Source organism: Crinia signifera, chromosome 6 (assembly GCF_055691185.1).
Source record: "Crinia signifera chromosome 6, ASM5569118v1, whole genome shotgun sequence".
Lineage (NCBI taxonomy): Eukaryota > Metazoa > Chordata > Amphibia > Anura > Myobatrachidae > Crinia > Crinia signifera.
The window spans coordinates 24,075,510-24,091,196 of NC_139222.1; the positions used below are offsets into that span (position 1 = coordinate 24,075,510).

At 49.6% G+C, this 15,687-nt stretch overlaps 1 protein-coding gene across 1 annotated transcript in view; it reads left to right on the plus strand.

Annotated features, from left to right (window-relative positions):
• LOC146010219 (uncharacterized) overlaps nucleotides 1-15,687 on the plus strand; it is a 50,758-nt gene that overhangs the window by 12,149 nt on the left and 22,922 nt on the right. Inside the window, exon 6 of the mRNA XM_083151254.1 lies at nucleotides 2,918-3,979. Within this exon, the coding sequence (XP_083007380.1) occupies nucleotides 2,918-3,979 (1,062 nt within the window). The remainder of the gene's footprint in view (nucleotides 1-2,917; nucleotides 3,980-15,687) is intronic.

Below are 15,687 nucleotides of genomic sequence, written 5' to 3' on the forward strand. Positions count from 1 at the left end.
TCATAGTCCCAGTCCCCACCCCTCAGAGGGGTCTGGGTTTCTATGCCAGCCTGTTCTTGGTATGGAGGCCCAATGGAACTTACCATCCCATACTAAAAAGCCTCAACAAGTTCCTCCGTGTCTCCAGGTTTCGCTTGGAGATTTTACGCTCCATCATCGTGTTGTTGGAACTGGGGGATTTCATCTCATCCCTGGATATCCAGGATGCCTATTTACATGTCCTCAGCCGACCGGACCACCAGAGGTTCCTGAGGTTTGCGGTACAGGGGCGGCATTTTTTAATTTCAGGTTCTACCCTTTGGACTCTCCACTGCTCCCGGGGTCTTCACGAAGATGATGGTGGTCAAGGGAATAAGACTTCGGAGACAGGGCATCCAAATTCTTCCATATCTGGATGACTTACTGATCTTGGGACAGTCCGAGTCGGTTCTCACAGATCATTTGTTCACCGTGGTACAGTTGTTGCCGGTTCACAGCTGGATCGTCGTTTGGGCAAAGTTCTTCATGGTCCCCACTGCATCTGGGGATTCTGTTGAACTCGGTCAGACAGAGGATCTACCTGCTGGACCCAGGGCCTTGCAACCCTCCTCTCTCACAGGCGACTGTCTGTGCTTGCTTGCATGCGAGTCTTAGGGTCAATGGTGTCGGCCTTCAACATGGCAGAATATGCTCAGTTTCACTCTCGCCCTCTGAAAAATTAGATCCTGGACAAATGGTCAGCGTCTCATGCTTGAATCTGGTCCCAGCTGATTCTTCTGGCTCCGGTAGTTAGTCTTTCCATCTCTTGGTGGCTTCTAGATCAGAACCTCAAGGCAGGGAGGCCCTTTTGGAGTTGGTTTCAAAATGGTTTCTCCTCACTCGGATGCCAGTCTCTGTGGGTGGGGAGCAATCACTTGCAGCCAGACTTTTCAAGGTCTTTGGATCCAACAGGAGTCGACTGTCCCTCAACAATGTGACCACTGTCGCCTACATCAACCATCAGGGGGCATTCAAAGTCAGTAGGCAATGTAGGAGAAGACCCGCATCTTTCTTTGAGGAGGATTTCAGCCTTATCTGCAATCTTTATTCCGGGGTGTCCTCAATTGAGAGGCGGACTTCTTGAGCCAGACTCTTCACACCAGAGAATGAGCTCTCTATCCAGAGGTCGTTCCAGATGCTGGCCCGTCGCAGGTGCAGGCCAGAGGTGTAACTAATGGTGTCTCGCCACAACTACAAAATTCCTTTGTGCCACCAGTGGCTCCGTGGGACCTTTCATCGGTCCTGAAGTCTCTTCAGGCTCCTCTGTTTGAGCCTTTGCGTTCTGAAAACTTACCATGGCTTACGTGGAAAACTTTATGATGGCCATTGCTTTGTTTAGGAGGGTCTCTGATTTATCTGCCCTCTCCTGCCGATCTCCTCCTTAATCTTCCATCCGAATAGGGCGGATCTCAGGGCTAGGCCGGATCACCTTCCCAAGGTGGTGTCCAGGTTCTACGTGGACTAAGAAATTGTGCTCTTGGCAATTCGTGGGTCGGGCTCTTCTGCTGCACAGTCCTCCCTCTATGTGGTCAGGGCTCTTAGGATCTACGTGAGAAGTACAAAGAATAGTTATAAATTCGAACTCTCTCTTTGTCCTATAAACGTGTTTCGCCTGCGATGAAGCAGACCTGCGCTAGTTGGCTCAGACATCAATTTAATTTTTTGAGGTGTTTTGGTGTCAATGTTGACACCTGAGCAGATGGGTCTCCATACTGTAGGCCACTCCACGTGGATGGTAAAGTATGAAAAAGTAAAAATCATGAAAAACTTTGCTTGTGTTGGCCTTTTCTCTATGTCAGCCAAGAAATCATCTGTCAGCCATCTGGTTTCCCATGCAGGCAGAGAGGACTGGCTGTTGCTGCAGTTGCCTCTCTCACTAATCAGCAGGCCTGGGGGAAGAGGCTGCAGCAGCAGTAGCCACACATTAGAGAGTCAGAGAATGTGATGTATGCAGATTCCCGCCATCGGTGCCCGTGCACAAAGATCCTACAGACTCAGAATCCAGCCCTATGTCCTGGTCTCCATGTTGGATGGAGTTGCCCAATGTAGCCATGCCATCTGTGGCTTAGGGCAGTATTCAATGAGGCTGATTCACCATGTTTTATGGCGATTTTGTGCTATTTTCGTGCTGTACGGCGATTTTTTGACTAAAACGGTGAATCACCCTATTCAATGACCAGATGGCGAATACATTTTTATCGCCATGATTCACGGAGTAGCAATCGCTATCTTTTTATGGTGAAGTGGAATGTGAACTTTTAAAATAAAGTGTTTTGTTTTTTACATTTGGTGTCAAAAAATCAGGAATTTTATTCTGAGGAGGGGCATGCTATTTTTATTCATGTGCTGTAAGCATATGAATATATATTTAATTTAAAAAAAAATATATATATATTTTTTTACACAGCAGCCAGCAGGGGGTCGGGAGCCGAGCCGCTCATTAGATATTCATATATTCACTGCACCCGATCATTACATATGCACGATCGGGTGTAGTGAATTCCCGGTCCCCTGTTGGCTATCCCGTCGGGCAGCCTGTGCTGCCTGGCTCCCGGGGAGCCCACCTCCCCCCCACAAACGTTCTGGGGCAGGCAGGGAGACTTCCATCTCCCTGCCTGCCGCCGTCCTCAGGCTCCCTGCGGCATCGCCGCAGGAGTTAAAATTTGCCGGTCAGGGGCAGTGAGCCCTTGACTCGTTGAATACTGGAGCTGGCGAGGCTCCGGAACGCGGCGGGCAGTGGCGAATCCTAAACAGGATTCGCTGCACATCGTCAAAATTCTCATTGAATACTGCCCATTGTCTGCACAGTGATACGTATGTACAGTGGTTGTAGCATATTGGTATTGATTCAGTTACTTATATAATAATGTCCCCAATGTGATTTATGTGTTTTCCACAGATGGACGCACAAGCAGGAATACCTTTGGGGGACATCTCATTCTGTTTCCAGATGATAAAACAGAAGAGAAGAACATTACACAAGCTGTTACAGGAGACCATCCTGTGCCCATCATTACACGGCCAGTACTGTACAGTGAAGATGCATCAGCTGGTCCGTCTCACCATGACGAGTGTCCTCCTTGTAATTCAGGCAATATGACACATAGTACAGGTCATAGGCGTGATTCAGTATTTCAGTGCTCCGAGTGTGGCAGACGTTTTTTAAATCAGGATCACTTTGCAAACCATCAGAGGATTCACACGGGGGCGACATCGTTTATGTGTTCTGAGTGTGGGAAATGTTTTCCACATAAATCCTATCTTGTAATACATCAGAGAACTCACACAGGTGAGAAGCCTTTTTCATGTTCTGAGTGTGGCAAATGTTTTACACAGAAAGCACATCTTGTTTTACATGAGAGAACTCACACAGGAGAGAAACCATTTTCATGTTCTGAATGTGGCAATTATTTTACTAAGAAATCTCATCTTGTTACACATCAGAGAACTCACACAGGCGATAAGCCATTTTCATGTTCTGAGTGTGGGAAATGTTTTACACGGATATCAGGGCTTGTTATACATGAGAGAACTCACACAGGAGAGAAACCATTTTCATGTTCTGAATGTGGGAAATGTTTTACACACAAATCAGCTCTTGTTATACATCAGAAAACTCACACAGGCGCTAAACCATTTTCATGTTCTGAGTGTGGGAAATGTTTTACACGGCTATCAGGACTTGTTATACATGAGAGAACTCACACAGGCGATAAACCATTTTCATGTTCTGAGTGTGGGAAATGTTTTACACAGAAATCACAGCTTGTATTACACGAGAGAACTCATACAGGCGATAAACCATTTTCATGTTCCGAGTGTGGGAAATGTTTTACACAGAAATCAGAACTTGTTTTACATGCGAGAACTCACACTGGAGAGAAACCATTTTCATGTTCTGAGTGTGGGAAATGTTTTACAAATAAATCAAATAGTGTTATACACGCGAGAACTCACACAGGTGATAAACCATTTTCATGTTCCGAGTGTGGCAAATGTTTTACACAGAAATCATATCTTGTTATACACGAGAGAACTCACACAGGAGAGAAACCATTTTCATGTTCTGAGTGTGGGAAATGTTTTACACGAATATCAGGACTTGTTAAACATGAGAGAACTCACACAGGCGATAAACCATTTTCATGTTCTGAGTGTGGGAAATGTTTTGCACAGAAATCACAGCTTGTTATACATGCGAGAACTCACACAGGCGATAAACCATTTTCATGTTCTGAGTGTGGGAAATGTTTTACAATTAAATCAAATCTGGTTATACATCAGAGACTTCACTCATGACAATCGCTCAACAGGGTGCGGCTCTATTCTAATAGAAAACAGTGTAATGTCATTTGTAATGGACTTTTATGGCTCACATATTTGTATTATAGCTAAAAATAAATATGTTTGTTGATGTTTATGTACTGTACCAATCACAAATGTTTTTGTATATTAGTGAATCCTGTACAGTGCCAGTGATTTTCCTGACAATTTCTGCCACTTATTCTAAGTAACTCTCTCCCCTCCTCATCAGTCCATGTTGCCTCATGCTCTGTAGTGTAGAAATATGCCAGCTATGCTTCTCCGATTCACATGCTATGTCTCTTGTTTCTGATTCAGGATAGTGACATCATGCAGGGAGACAGCCAATCACCTTCTTTTGTAGAGTCATGTGTTCAAAATACCGGGTCTGAGTCTTTCACACTGGGAAACGAATCGCCTTTGAACTGTGTAGGATCCTTCTTTTTAAACTTGTTCTAATACCAGGTTTTTTGACCATGGAGCTTTCACACTGCACCTAGAACCGGGTTGACACGCTTTAAAATTGGCACTATAACCTCTTATAGCTACGGTGTGAAAGGGGTATTAATATGTATATGTGACTGAGCCCCTGAATCTGTATACAATATAGCAGCTGCAGCTTATTCCCCAATACCAGTTCTGTTCTGCTCCGTATACTGACCCAGTCACGTACAATATACGTGTGCTATCACAATCGGCACGGTCTCCTCACGTGACTAAAGCTGTGTACACACCGGGCGATTCTGGCTACTGACTGACTATAGAGTCACAATGCAATAGAAAGTCTGAATCGCACAGTGATCAGCCGCATGTGATGCCGATTGGATGCCGATACACGCCCCCACTTAGTCAGTATCCAATAGAATAATAGACTGTGCAGGCAAGTCTATCCTGACTATCCCGTCTGTACAATGTATTTGGCCTAGGGACAGATTGCAAGATAGTCTAGGTGTGTACACACTTGTACAATTTAGACTATATTACAATTTAGACAAGTCTTACTATGAGATCTGGGCAGGAGTAGTATGTATCTGACACGGGTTTTATCCTCCAGTGCTCGGATCATATACAGTATGGTTGGACCTTATTCCATACTAGGTAAAGCCTGTCACAAGGATGGCTCCTCCCTCCAATCTCTGTCCTCACAGCTCCCTCTGTCCATATCCAGGACGTGTCTTTCTATTTAGAAGTAATTTAGTCCATTGAGTGGCCTCTAGTGGTCAAAGAAGGTGAGGAGGCTCTAGCATTTTATATACAGTGATGTGTTATTACCGCTACTTATACCACCAGTACCGGGTAATTATTATGCTGGTCCCCGTTGTGTGTTTATTTAATGTCATTACGTGTGTGAGGGTTTATGTGACGCTGTACTTGTGCCTTGTTGGGATTGCTGCAATGTGACTCCATATTCATGGTCCATCCTGATATCGGTTTCTTATGGTTTGTATGTTTCATTAGTTAAAAACCAATAAAATCTATTGGAAAATATAAAATGGTGGCTACTTCCTTCATCTCCGTGGATGTGACTGACTGTGCAGTGATACTTATGGAGGAGACGTCACACATCCTGGTGTCACACATCCTAGTGTCCTTCCGTTCCTCCAGAGAAGCATGTTATGGAGAAGGCCGCTTTGGAGGCATCACAGGTTTGGTTGGTGTCTCCATGTTCCGTTATCGTTGCTAGGAATGCGGATGGTAGTTCTGGCTGGGTTACCATCTGTCTCGGAGGTGGGTACATGCTCTGCATATGGGACTGGACCGAGGTGGCCACGGATCAGGATGGAGGAGCTCTGCTGCACCTCCTTGGACTTGGGAGACTTTCTGTGTAATTGCCTAAAGTTGGCAGCTGGGCACCAGATCAGGGCTTGACAAATTTCTTTAAAATCTAGGAGCCAGACAAACTAAGACTTCGGGACTGTGCGCGCCAAAGGCATGCTCCAAAAATATACTGTACACACAAACAATAATGCCTATTATATATAGCACATGCCGTAATGCCCATTACACATTATGCCACATACTGTAATCCCTATTACATATAATACCACACGCCTTCATTACATATTATGCCACATAAATTCCGCTTACCTACATACTTGTTGCTATGGGTTTTATGCTAAATGCCAGGGGTTATCATGCTCTGCCAATGGGGTAACATGCTCTGCCAGGGGCATTGAGGCGCCTAGTTCTTTAGCAGCAGCACTGGAGGTTAAGCAGAGCTGCGCTGAGACATCTACGGCTTCCGGATACTGAGGCCGCGGCTATAGTGCATGTGGCAGGCCCCAGCGTCGGAGAGCAGAATGCCGCTCAGTAGGTGCTCCGTGATGCTGTGCGGGGGGGTCTCTGCGCCACTGCCTGTACCCAGTGCATTGCCGGGGCACCTCTGCCTGCGCTCAGTGCGCTACCACTGGTCCCTTAGAGGGAGAAGGGGGGTCTGGCACCCTGCTGCCTTCCAGCAGGTGGGGGTGGGCGGGCGCTGCTGCCTTTGCTCAGTGCGCTGCTACAGGTCCGTTAGGAGGGGTGGGGTCAGGAACCACTGCCCACACTGCTGCTGACTTACACCAGGCAGCTGAAGGGGGAGGGGGGGTTGGGCACTACTGCCCGTGATGCTGCTGCTACTGATTTCCAGCAGGAGAGCTCAGTGCGTTATGCTGTTTCATTAGCAGAGAATGGGGGGAGGGTTGGAAAACGCTGCCGCTGACGTTCTCATGACCAGACTCTGCTTCCTCCCTCCAAAAATGATGGAATGATAGTAGAGGCATTAGTGACCAAGTGTATCAGACCATAGCTGGTTGGTCCTGACATTTCCACTACAGGACAGTTATCTCCTCACCTGCTGCCCTTCTCCTGGCTTGCAGCCGGTGGAGGTCACATGCGTACCTCTCTGTTACACTTCGTGGTAGTGTAGCATTGTGTAACGTCAGGCCTCAGCAGCTATTCATAGGTGTATCAATGACTATTCGATGGTTGGGCCTCTTACTTTCTAGGCTTTTTATTGTTCCCTATTGTTTTAGGCTGTTACTTCAGGTTAGTTGCCTCGTACATCTAGTGCCTGAATCTCGCAGCTATTACACCCCCTATATAGGTTATAGTACTGCAGGAGGAATCTATAACAGTCCACTACTGATGGGAGGAACAAACCCATATACTATACCGCAAATCACCAGGGTTACAGTAAGCCCATCTGATCACAGTGCACAGTGACCCCGGTGGCAGAGTAAGCCCATCTGATCACAGTGCACAGTGACCCCGGAGGCAGAGTAATCCCATCTGATCACAGTGCACAGTGCCCCCGGTGGCAGAGTAATACCATCTGATCACAGTGCACAGTGACCCCGGTGGCAGAGTAAGCCCATCTGATCACAGTGCACAGTGTCCCCGGTGGCAGAGTAATACCATCTGATCACAGTGCACAGTGGCCCCGGTGGCAGAGTAAGCCCATCTGATCACAGTGCACAGTGACCCCGGTGGCAGAGTAAGCCCATCTGATCACAGTGCACAGTGACCCCGGTGGCAGAGTAAGCCCATCTGATCACAGTGCACAGTGACCCCGGTGGCAGAGTAATCCCATCTGATCACAGTGCACAGTGTCCCCGGTGGCAGAGTAAGCCCATCTGATCACAGTGCGCAGTGACCCCGGAGGCAGAGAAAGCTCATCTGATCACAGTGCACAGTGACCCCGGTGGCAGAGTAAGCCCATCTGATCACAGTGCGCAGTGACCCCGTGGCAGAGTAAGCCCATCTGATCACAGTGCACAGTGACCCCGGTGGCAGAGTAAGCCCATCTGATCACAGTGCACAGTGACCCCGGTGGCAGAGTAAGCCCATCTGATCACAGTGCACAGTGCCCCCGGTGGCAGAGTAACCCCATCTGATCACAGTGCAAAGTGACCCCGGTGGCAGAGTAAGCCCATCTGATCACAGTGCACAGTGCCCCCGGTGGCAGAGTAAGCCCATCTGATCACAGTGCACAGTGACCCCGGTGGCAGAGTAAGCCCATCTGATCACAGTGCACAGTGACCCCGGTGGCAGAGTAAGCCCATCTGATCACAGTGCACAGTGCCCCCGGTGGCAGAGTAACCCCATCTGATCACAGTGCAAAGTGACCCCGGTGGCAGAGTAAGCCCATCTGATCACAGTGCACAGTGACCCCGGTGGCAGAGTAAGCCCATCTGATCACAGTGCACAGTGACCCCGGTGGCAGAGTAAGCCCATCTGATCACAGTGCACAGTGACCCCGGTGGCAGAGTAAGCCCATCTGATCACAGTGCACAGTGACCCCGGAGGCAGAGTAAGCTCATCTGATCACAGTGCACAGTGACCCCGGTGGCAGAGTAAGCCCATCTGATCACAGTGCGCAGTGACCCCGGTGGCAGAGTAAGCCCATCTGATCACAGTGCACAGTGCCCCCGGTGGCAGAGTAAGCCCATCTGATCACAGTGCACAGTGCCCCCGGTGGCAGAGTAACCCCATGTGATCACAGTGCAAAGTGACCCCGGTGGCAGAGTAAGCCCATGTGATCACAGTGCACAGTGACCCCGGTGGCAGAGTAAGCCCATCTGATCACAGTGCACAGTGACCCCGGTGGCAGAGTAAGCCCATCTGATCACAGTGCACAGTGACCCCGGTGGCAGAGTAAGCCCATCTGATCACAGTGCACAGTGACCCCGGTGGCAGAGTAAGCCCATCTGATCACAGTGCACAGTGACCTCGATGTGGGCCGATGTCACCTGTTCCCACTGCAACGTGTCGAGAAATCGGGTCAGTGTGATGTCCCCTTCGGTCCCATGCTAGGTCCTGGGTGCATCAGACCTGAGTCGGAGGTCAGAACGGCATGCAGGACTGACCACGGACCTCCCTCCAGGCAGTGTGCGGGGCGGGAAATGGGACGCATGCAATCAATCACAAGGGACTACGTGGATTGGATCGCATGCGACCCTGCCACCCTGGAAGGTCCCGGGTGGATCGTGTGTGATCGGCTGGGCATGTGAGAAATCGCAGCACTGCATGCCCAGCTTTAACATTAGTTCTTCAGAAAGTAAACCGACAAATGAGGAATTTCCAGTCACATTCAGGTGCCACCAGCCCAGTGATGCAGAGTTCTAGTGGTGATGTGGAGAACCTGGCCAGGATACTAACACTCGCTAGTGCTGCGGCCTCCAGCGACAGGGGATGGGGAGCAGCGCGGTGCCTGGGGGCGGGGTATAGGGGATGGGGAGCACTGAGGTGCCTGGGGGCGGGGTATAGGGGATGGGGAGCAGCGAGGTGCCTGGGGCGGGGTATAGGGGATGGGGAGCAGCGAGGTGCCTGGGGGCGGGGTTTAGGGGATGGGGAGCAGCGAGGTGCCTGGGGGTGGGGTTTAGGGGATGGGGAGCAGCGAAGTGCCTGGGGGCGGGGTATAGGGGATGGGGAGCAGCGAGGTGCCTGGGGGCGGGGATGGGGAGCAGCGAGGTGCCTGGGGGCGGGGTATAGGGGATGGGGAGCAGCGAGGTGCCTGGGGGCGGGGTATAGGGGATGAGGAGCAGCGAGGTGCCTGGGGGCGGGGTATAGGGGATGAGGAGCAGCGAGGGGGTGTTGGCAACACAAAAATAGAAAAGAACAAAGATTGAGACTGCGTAACAGAAATGTTATAATAATGCCTGTCTCCTAGGGATGGCCATCGACCATCGATGATTCAAAATCATCGATGGCCGATGTCGAATACTTTTGCCACCGATGGGGGAGAACCAGATGGTTTCCATCCATCGATGGAACATCAATTTTTTTCAAAGTGACGGGACACCCGTGAAGCCCCGCCCCGTGTTTTGATTGGCCCACAGGCCAATCAATCAAACACAATGGAGGACCATCGATATGTAAAAATATCGATGGTCAGCCATTACATAGTTTAGCACTATCGATGGCCAGTTGCAGAATTGCCATGATCGATGGCCATCCCTACTGTCTCCCGCTAGCACTGCTGCACCTAGCTATGAGAGAGGGACAGCGACACTGCTGCCGAGTGGGACACTGGTGGGGGGGTAATGCTGTAGCCTGCTGGGTGAGATAGGGGGGGTTGAGGTGCTGTGGTCAGGTGCGAGATGGTGCTGTGGCAGGGGGGCCAGCATGGATATCAGCTTGAAAAATTACAAGTCCCAGCATGCACACCGGTCTCTGCCTTGCAGCACCACAGCTAGGGCTGGGAGGACTCAGCTGCCTCTCCCTGGTCCCAGTGATAGCACACACCTGGTATTATACTGCAGCCTGTGTGAGTAGAACAGCAGCTCCCCTGTAAGTGCCCTTATGGCTCACACCCAGCAATCACTACTATGCTGTTACTAGCAGTATAATACCTGGGGTCACCTGGTGCCAGCTGCAGCACTCTCCCTCCTGCCTGCCATGCATTGCACACCAGGAAGTAGGGATGGGTAATCATATGATGTTTCATCGGTAACATCGGATTTATGGTTCCAATGTTCGATGTTTAACCCTGCGATGTTGAGGATCCAATGTTTCATCAACATCGCTAGATTTCTCCCCCCGATGTTTTTCTCAATCTTCCAATGTTTTTTCTTTTGTGTGTCAATGTGCTGCTTTTAATGCTTTGCAGCCAGCTCACTCTCTCCTTGATTTATATTCATTAAAAACTTAAGAGACTGATAAAAAAAAAAACATTAACAAACATGACAGTAGCACTGCTGGCTGGGCTTTCATATGTGTGTGTGGCTGTGTGCTGCTGCTGTGGGTGGAAGCTGACAGTGAAAGACAGTCTGGCCAGCCATTCAGCAGCAGCACACAGGACAGCCCCACCCCTGCCTCACTGCAACTGGTGCTGTTAGTGAGTCACTGTCGCTGTCTGCTGTGGTGTTTCTAGCACAGGTCTGGTTTGCATATCAGTGCTGATATACAGACCACACTGTACTAGAAGCACTACAGCAGACAGCGACACTCCAGGCAGGGAAGAGGAACTGCATGGGTTTTTAAAGATAGTGGGTGCTAGAATGAACAGTATAATACGATAGTCACTAGTAGTGACATTGTGGTGAACTCCCTTCATATTTATTTATTTATTAATCGTTTCTTATATAGCGCAGCATATTCACTTGCGCTTTACAATAGGAGACAGTGATACAACAAACTGGGTATTTACAGTCAGTCAAAGGTATGAGGGCCCTGCTCGCAAGCTTAGAATCTATCAATTGATTTATTATTATGCAGCAAGCATATCACAGTACCTTACAAAGGGCCTGATTCAGTTGTGGATGCAGACATTTGCACAGTTTATTTCTTTGAAATGCAATGTCAGTCACACTGTACATGTGCAGCGATTTATTAGTAACAGCGGACGCAGATACTGAGTGACAGGTACAGTAGTTTCTATTTGAGGGGGGGATGGGGGCTGGTTTGTCAAATGCAGACGTGTTTCAAACCTTAATTTGCAGTTGCACTGGCTCCAGCGTCTTTGTTCTGATGGTTATTCTAAGCAACAATGTAGTATGTTCTATGTTGCACTGTGTGTACAGTTTTTTTGTTATTTTCTATGATCAACATAAGTTATTAGCCTGTTGCTACAGTTAAAAATCTAGGTAAAAATAGCAGATTGTGAGTTGTTGTAATAAAGGTTTGATAGTTAATGCTTCTTGTTTTTTTCCTTCCATAACAAATTTGATTTACCACAAAACATGAACCATATATCCATTGTGTGTGTATAAACTGTAAGAATCCAACAAGATAAACTTAATAGAGGGATTATTTATCATTTCAGAAGCTTATTAGTGTATTATATGCTTTGGTAACCAGTTTATTTGAAAAAATATCGAAACATCCATTAACATCGGTTAACATCGGGTTCACAGTATCAATGTTTAGGTCTAAATGATGTTTTGCTACCACTGTTGAAAAACATCATTTGACCGATGTTTTCTTTCGATGTCCCATCCCTACCAGGAAGGGACGTTTCCCTGGTAACACAGCTCCTCCCACTCTGCCCCACACAGGAAATACACTTTGGCTACAGCCGCGGGGGAGTCTGGGAGCTGGGTACAAACCACAAGAACATTCCCGCCGCTGTAGGAGTCGGGCACTGGGACATCACTGCCGGACTGCTAGAAGAGGTAATTGCACCTGCTGGGAGAATGTATTGAGAGAGTTATGTGCTGTGAGGTCACCGGTAGCTAATTCCATGCTATACCACTATCAAGTTTACATAAGAATTGTCCCCTGTGTGAGGGAGCGGCCGCCATTTTCCCGCAGACCAATCCCCGCGTTCAGTGTAGCAGCATCTCGGCTCCCTGCTGGGGCAGCGCTGCTGATCTTACCTGAGGCCTCTCTCTTCCAGCAGCCGCGGTGATTAAGTTACGGGGGACCGAGAGAAGACATTGCTGTATCTGGCTGCAAGTGATGGTATTGTGCTGGTGCTGTTATACAGGGGGAGCTGCCTGCGGTGTCCCGTTATACAGGTGTCCTTTTTTATATAGGGGGAGCGGCCTGCGGTGTCCTTTTTTTATATAGGGGGAGCGGCCTGCGGTGTCCTTTTTTTATATAGGGGGAGCGGCGTGCGGTGTCCTTTTTTTATATAGGGGGAGCGGCCTGCGGTGTCCTTTTTTTATATAGGGGGAGCGGCCTGCGGTGTCCTTTTTTTATATAGGGGGAGCGGCCTGCGGTGTCCTTTTTTTATATAGGGGGAGCGGCCTGCGGTGTCCTTTTTTTACATAGGGGGAGCGGCCTGCGGTGTCCTTTTTTTACATAGGGGGAGCGGCCTGCGGTGTCCTTTTTTTACATAGGGGGAGCGGCCTGCGGTGTCCTTTTTTTACATAGGGGGAGCGGCCTGCGGTGTCCTTTTTTTACATAGGGGGAGCGGCCTGCGGTGTCCTTTTTTTTTCTATAGGGGGAGCGGCCTGCGGTGTCCTTTTTTTTTCTATAGGGGGAGCGGCCTGCGGTGTCCTTTTTTTTTCTATAGGGGGAGCGGCCTGCGGTGTCCTTTTTTTTTCTATAGGGGGAGCGGCCTGCGGTGTCCTTTTTTTTTCTATAGGGGGAGCGGCCTGCGGTGTCCTTTTTTTTTCTATAGGGGGAGCGGCCTGCGGTGTCCTTTTTTTTTTATATAGGGGGAGCGGCCTGCGGTGTCCTTTTTTTTTTATATAGGGGGAGCGGCCTGCGGTGTCCTTTTTTTTTTATATAGGGGGAGCGGCCTGCGGTGTCCTTTTTTTTTTATATAGGGGGAGCGGCCTGCGGTGTCCTTTTTTTTTTATATAGGGGGAGCGGCCTGCGGTGTCCTTTTTTTTTATATAGGGGGAGCGGCCTGCGGTGTCCTTTTTTTTTTATATAGGGGGAGCGGCCTGCGGTGTCCTTTTTTTTTTATATAGGGGGAGCGGCCTGCGGTGTCCTTTTTTTTTTATATAGGGGGAGCGGCCTGCGGTGTCCTTTTTTTTTTATATAGGGGGAGCGGCCTGCGGTGTCCTTTTTTTTTTATATAGGGGGAGCGGCCTGCGGTGTCCTTTTTTTTTTATATAGGGGGAGCGGCCTGCGGTGTCCTTTTTTTTTTATATAGGGGGAGCGGCCTGCGGTGTCCTTTTTTTTTTATATAGGGGGAGCGGCCTGCGGTGTCCTTTTTTTTTTATATAGGGGGAGCGGCCTGCGGTGTCCTTTTTTTTTTATATAGGGGGAGCGGCCTGCGGTGTCCTTTTTTTTTTTATATAGGGGGAGCGGCCTGCGGTGTCCTTTTTTTTTTATATAGGGGGAGCGGCCTGCGGTGTCCTTTTTTTTTTATATAGGGGGAGCGGCCTGCGGTGTCCTTTTTTTTTTATATAGGGGGAGCGGCCTGCGGTGTCCTTTTTTTTTTATATAGGGGGAGCGGCCTGCGGTGTCCTTTTTTTTTTATATAGGGGGAGCGGCCTGCGGTGTCCTTTTTTTTTTATATAGGGGGAGCGGCCTGCGGTGTCCTTTTTTTTTTATATAGGGGGAGCGGCCTGCGGTGTCCTTTTTTTTTTATATAGGGGGAGCGGCCTGCGGTGTCCTTTTTTTTTTATATAGGGGGAGCGGCCTGCGGTGTCCTTTTTTTTTTATATAGGGGGAGCGGCCTGCGGTGTCCTTTTTTTTTTATATAGGGGGAGCGGCCTGCGGTGTCCTTTTTTTTTTATATAGGGGGAGCGGCCTGCGGTGTCCTTTTTTTTTTATATAGGGGGAGCGGCCTGCGGTGTCCTTTTTTTTTTATATAGGGGGAGCGGCCTGCGGTGTCCTTTTTTTTTATATAGGGGGAGCGGCCTGCGGTGTCCTTTTTTTTTTATATAGGGGGAGCGGCCTGCGGTGTCCTTTTTTTTTTATATAGGGGGAGCGGCCTGCGGTGTCCTTTTTTTTTTATATAGGGGGAGCGGCCTGCGGTGTCCTTTTTTTTTTATATAGGGGGAGCGGCCTGCGGTGTCCTTTTTTTTTATATAGGGGGAGCGGCCTGCGGTGTCCTTTTTTTTTATATAGGGGGAGCGGCCTGCGGTGTCCTTTTTTTTATATAGGGGGAGCGGCCTGCGGTGTCCTTTTTTTATGTAGGGGGAGCGGCCTGCGGTGTCCTTTTTTTTATGTAGGGGGTGCGGCCTGCGGTGTCCTTTTTTTATATAGGGGGAGCGGCCTGCGGTGTCCTTTTTTTATGTAGGGGGAGCGGCCTGCGGTGTCCTTTTTTTTATGTAGGGGGTGCGGCCTGCGGTGTCCTTTTTTTATGTAGGGGGAGCGGCCTGCGGTGTCCTTTGTTTATGTAGGGGGAGCGGCCTGCGGTGTCCTTTGTTTATATAGGGGGAGCGGCCTGCGGTGTCCTTTGTTTATATAGGGGGAGCGGCCTGCGGTGTCCTGTTGTTATGCGGGGGGGGGTGTCCTGTTATACAGGGGGGGGGGGCCTGTGGCGTCCTGTTGTACAGGGGGAAAGCGGCCTGTGACGTCCTGTTGTACAGGGGGAGGGACCTGGGGTGTCCTGTTGTTATACGGGGGGGGATGTCCTGTTGTTATACAGGGGGAGCGGGGGGAGTGGCCTGCGGCATCCTGTCATATAGGGGGAGCGTCCTGCGGCGTCCTGTCATATAGGGGGAGCGGCCTGCGGCGTCTTGTTATACAGGGGCTGCGGCGTCCTGTTATAGAGGAGGAGAGACCTGCGGCGTCCTGTTGTTATACAGGGGGAGCGACCTGCGGCGTCCTGTTGTTATACATGGGGAGCGGCCTGCAGCGGCCTGTTGTTATACAGGGGGGAGCGGCCTGCGGCGTCCTGTTGTTATACCGGGGGAGCGGCCTGCGGCGTACTGTTGTTATACAGGGGGGAGCGGCCTGCGGCGTCCTGTTGTTATACAGGGGGGAGCGGCCTGCGGCGTCCTGTTGTTATACAGGGGGGAGCGGCCTGCGGCGTCCTGTTGT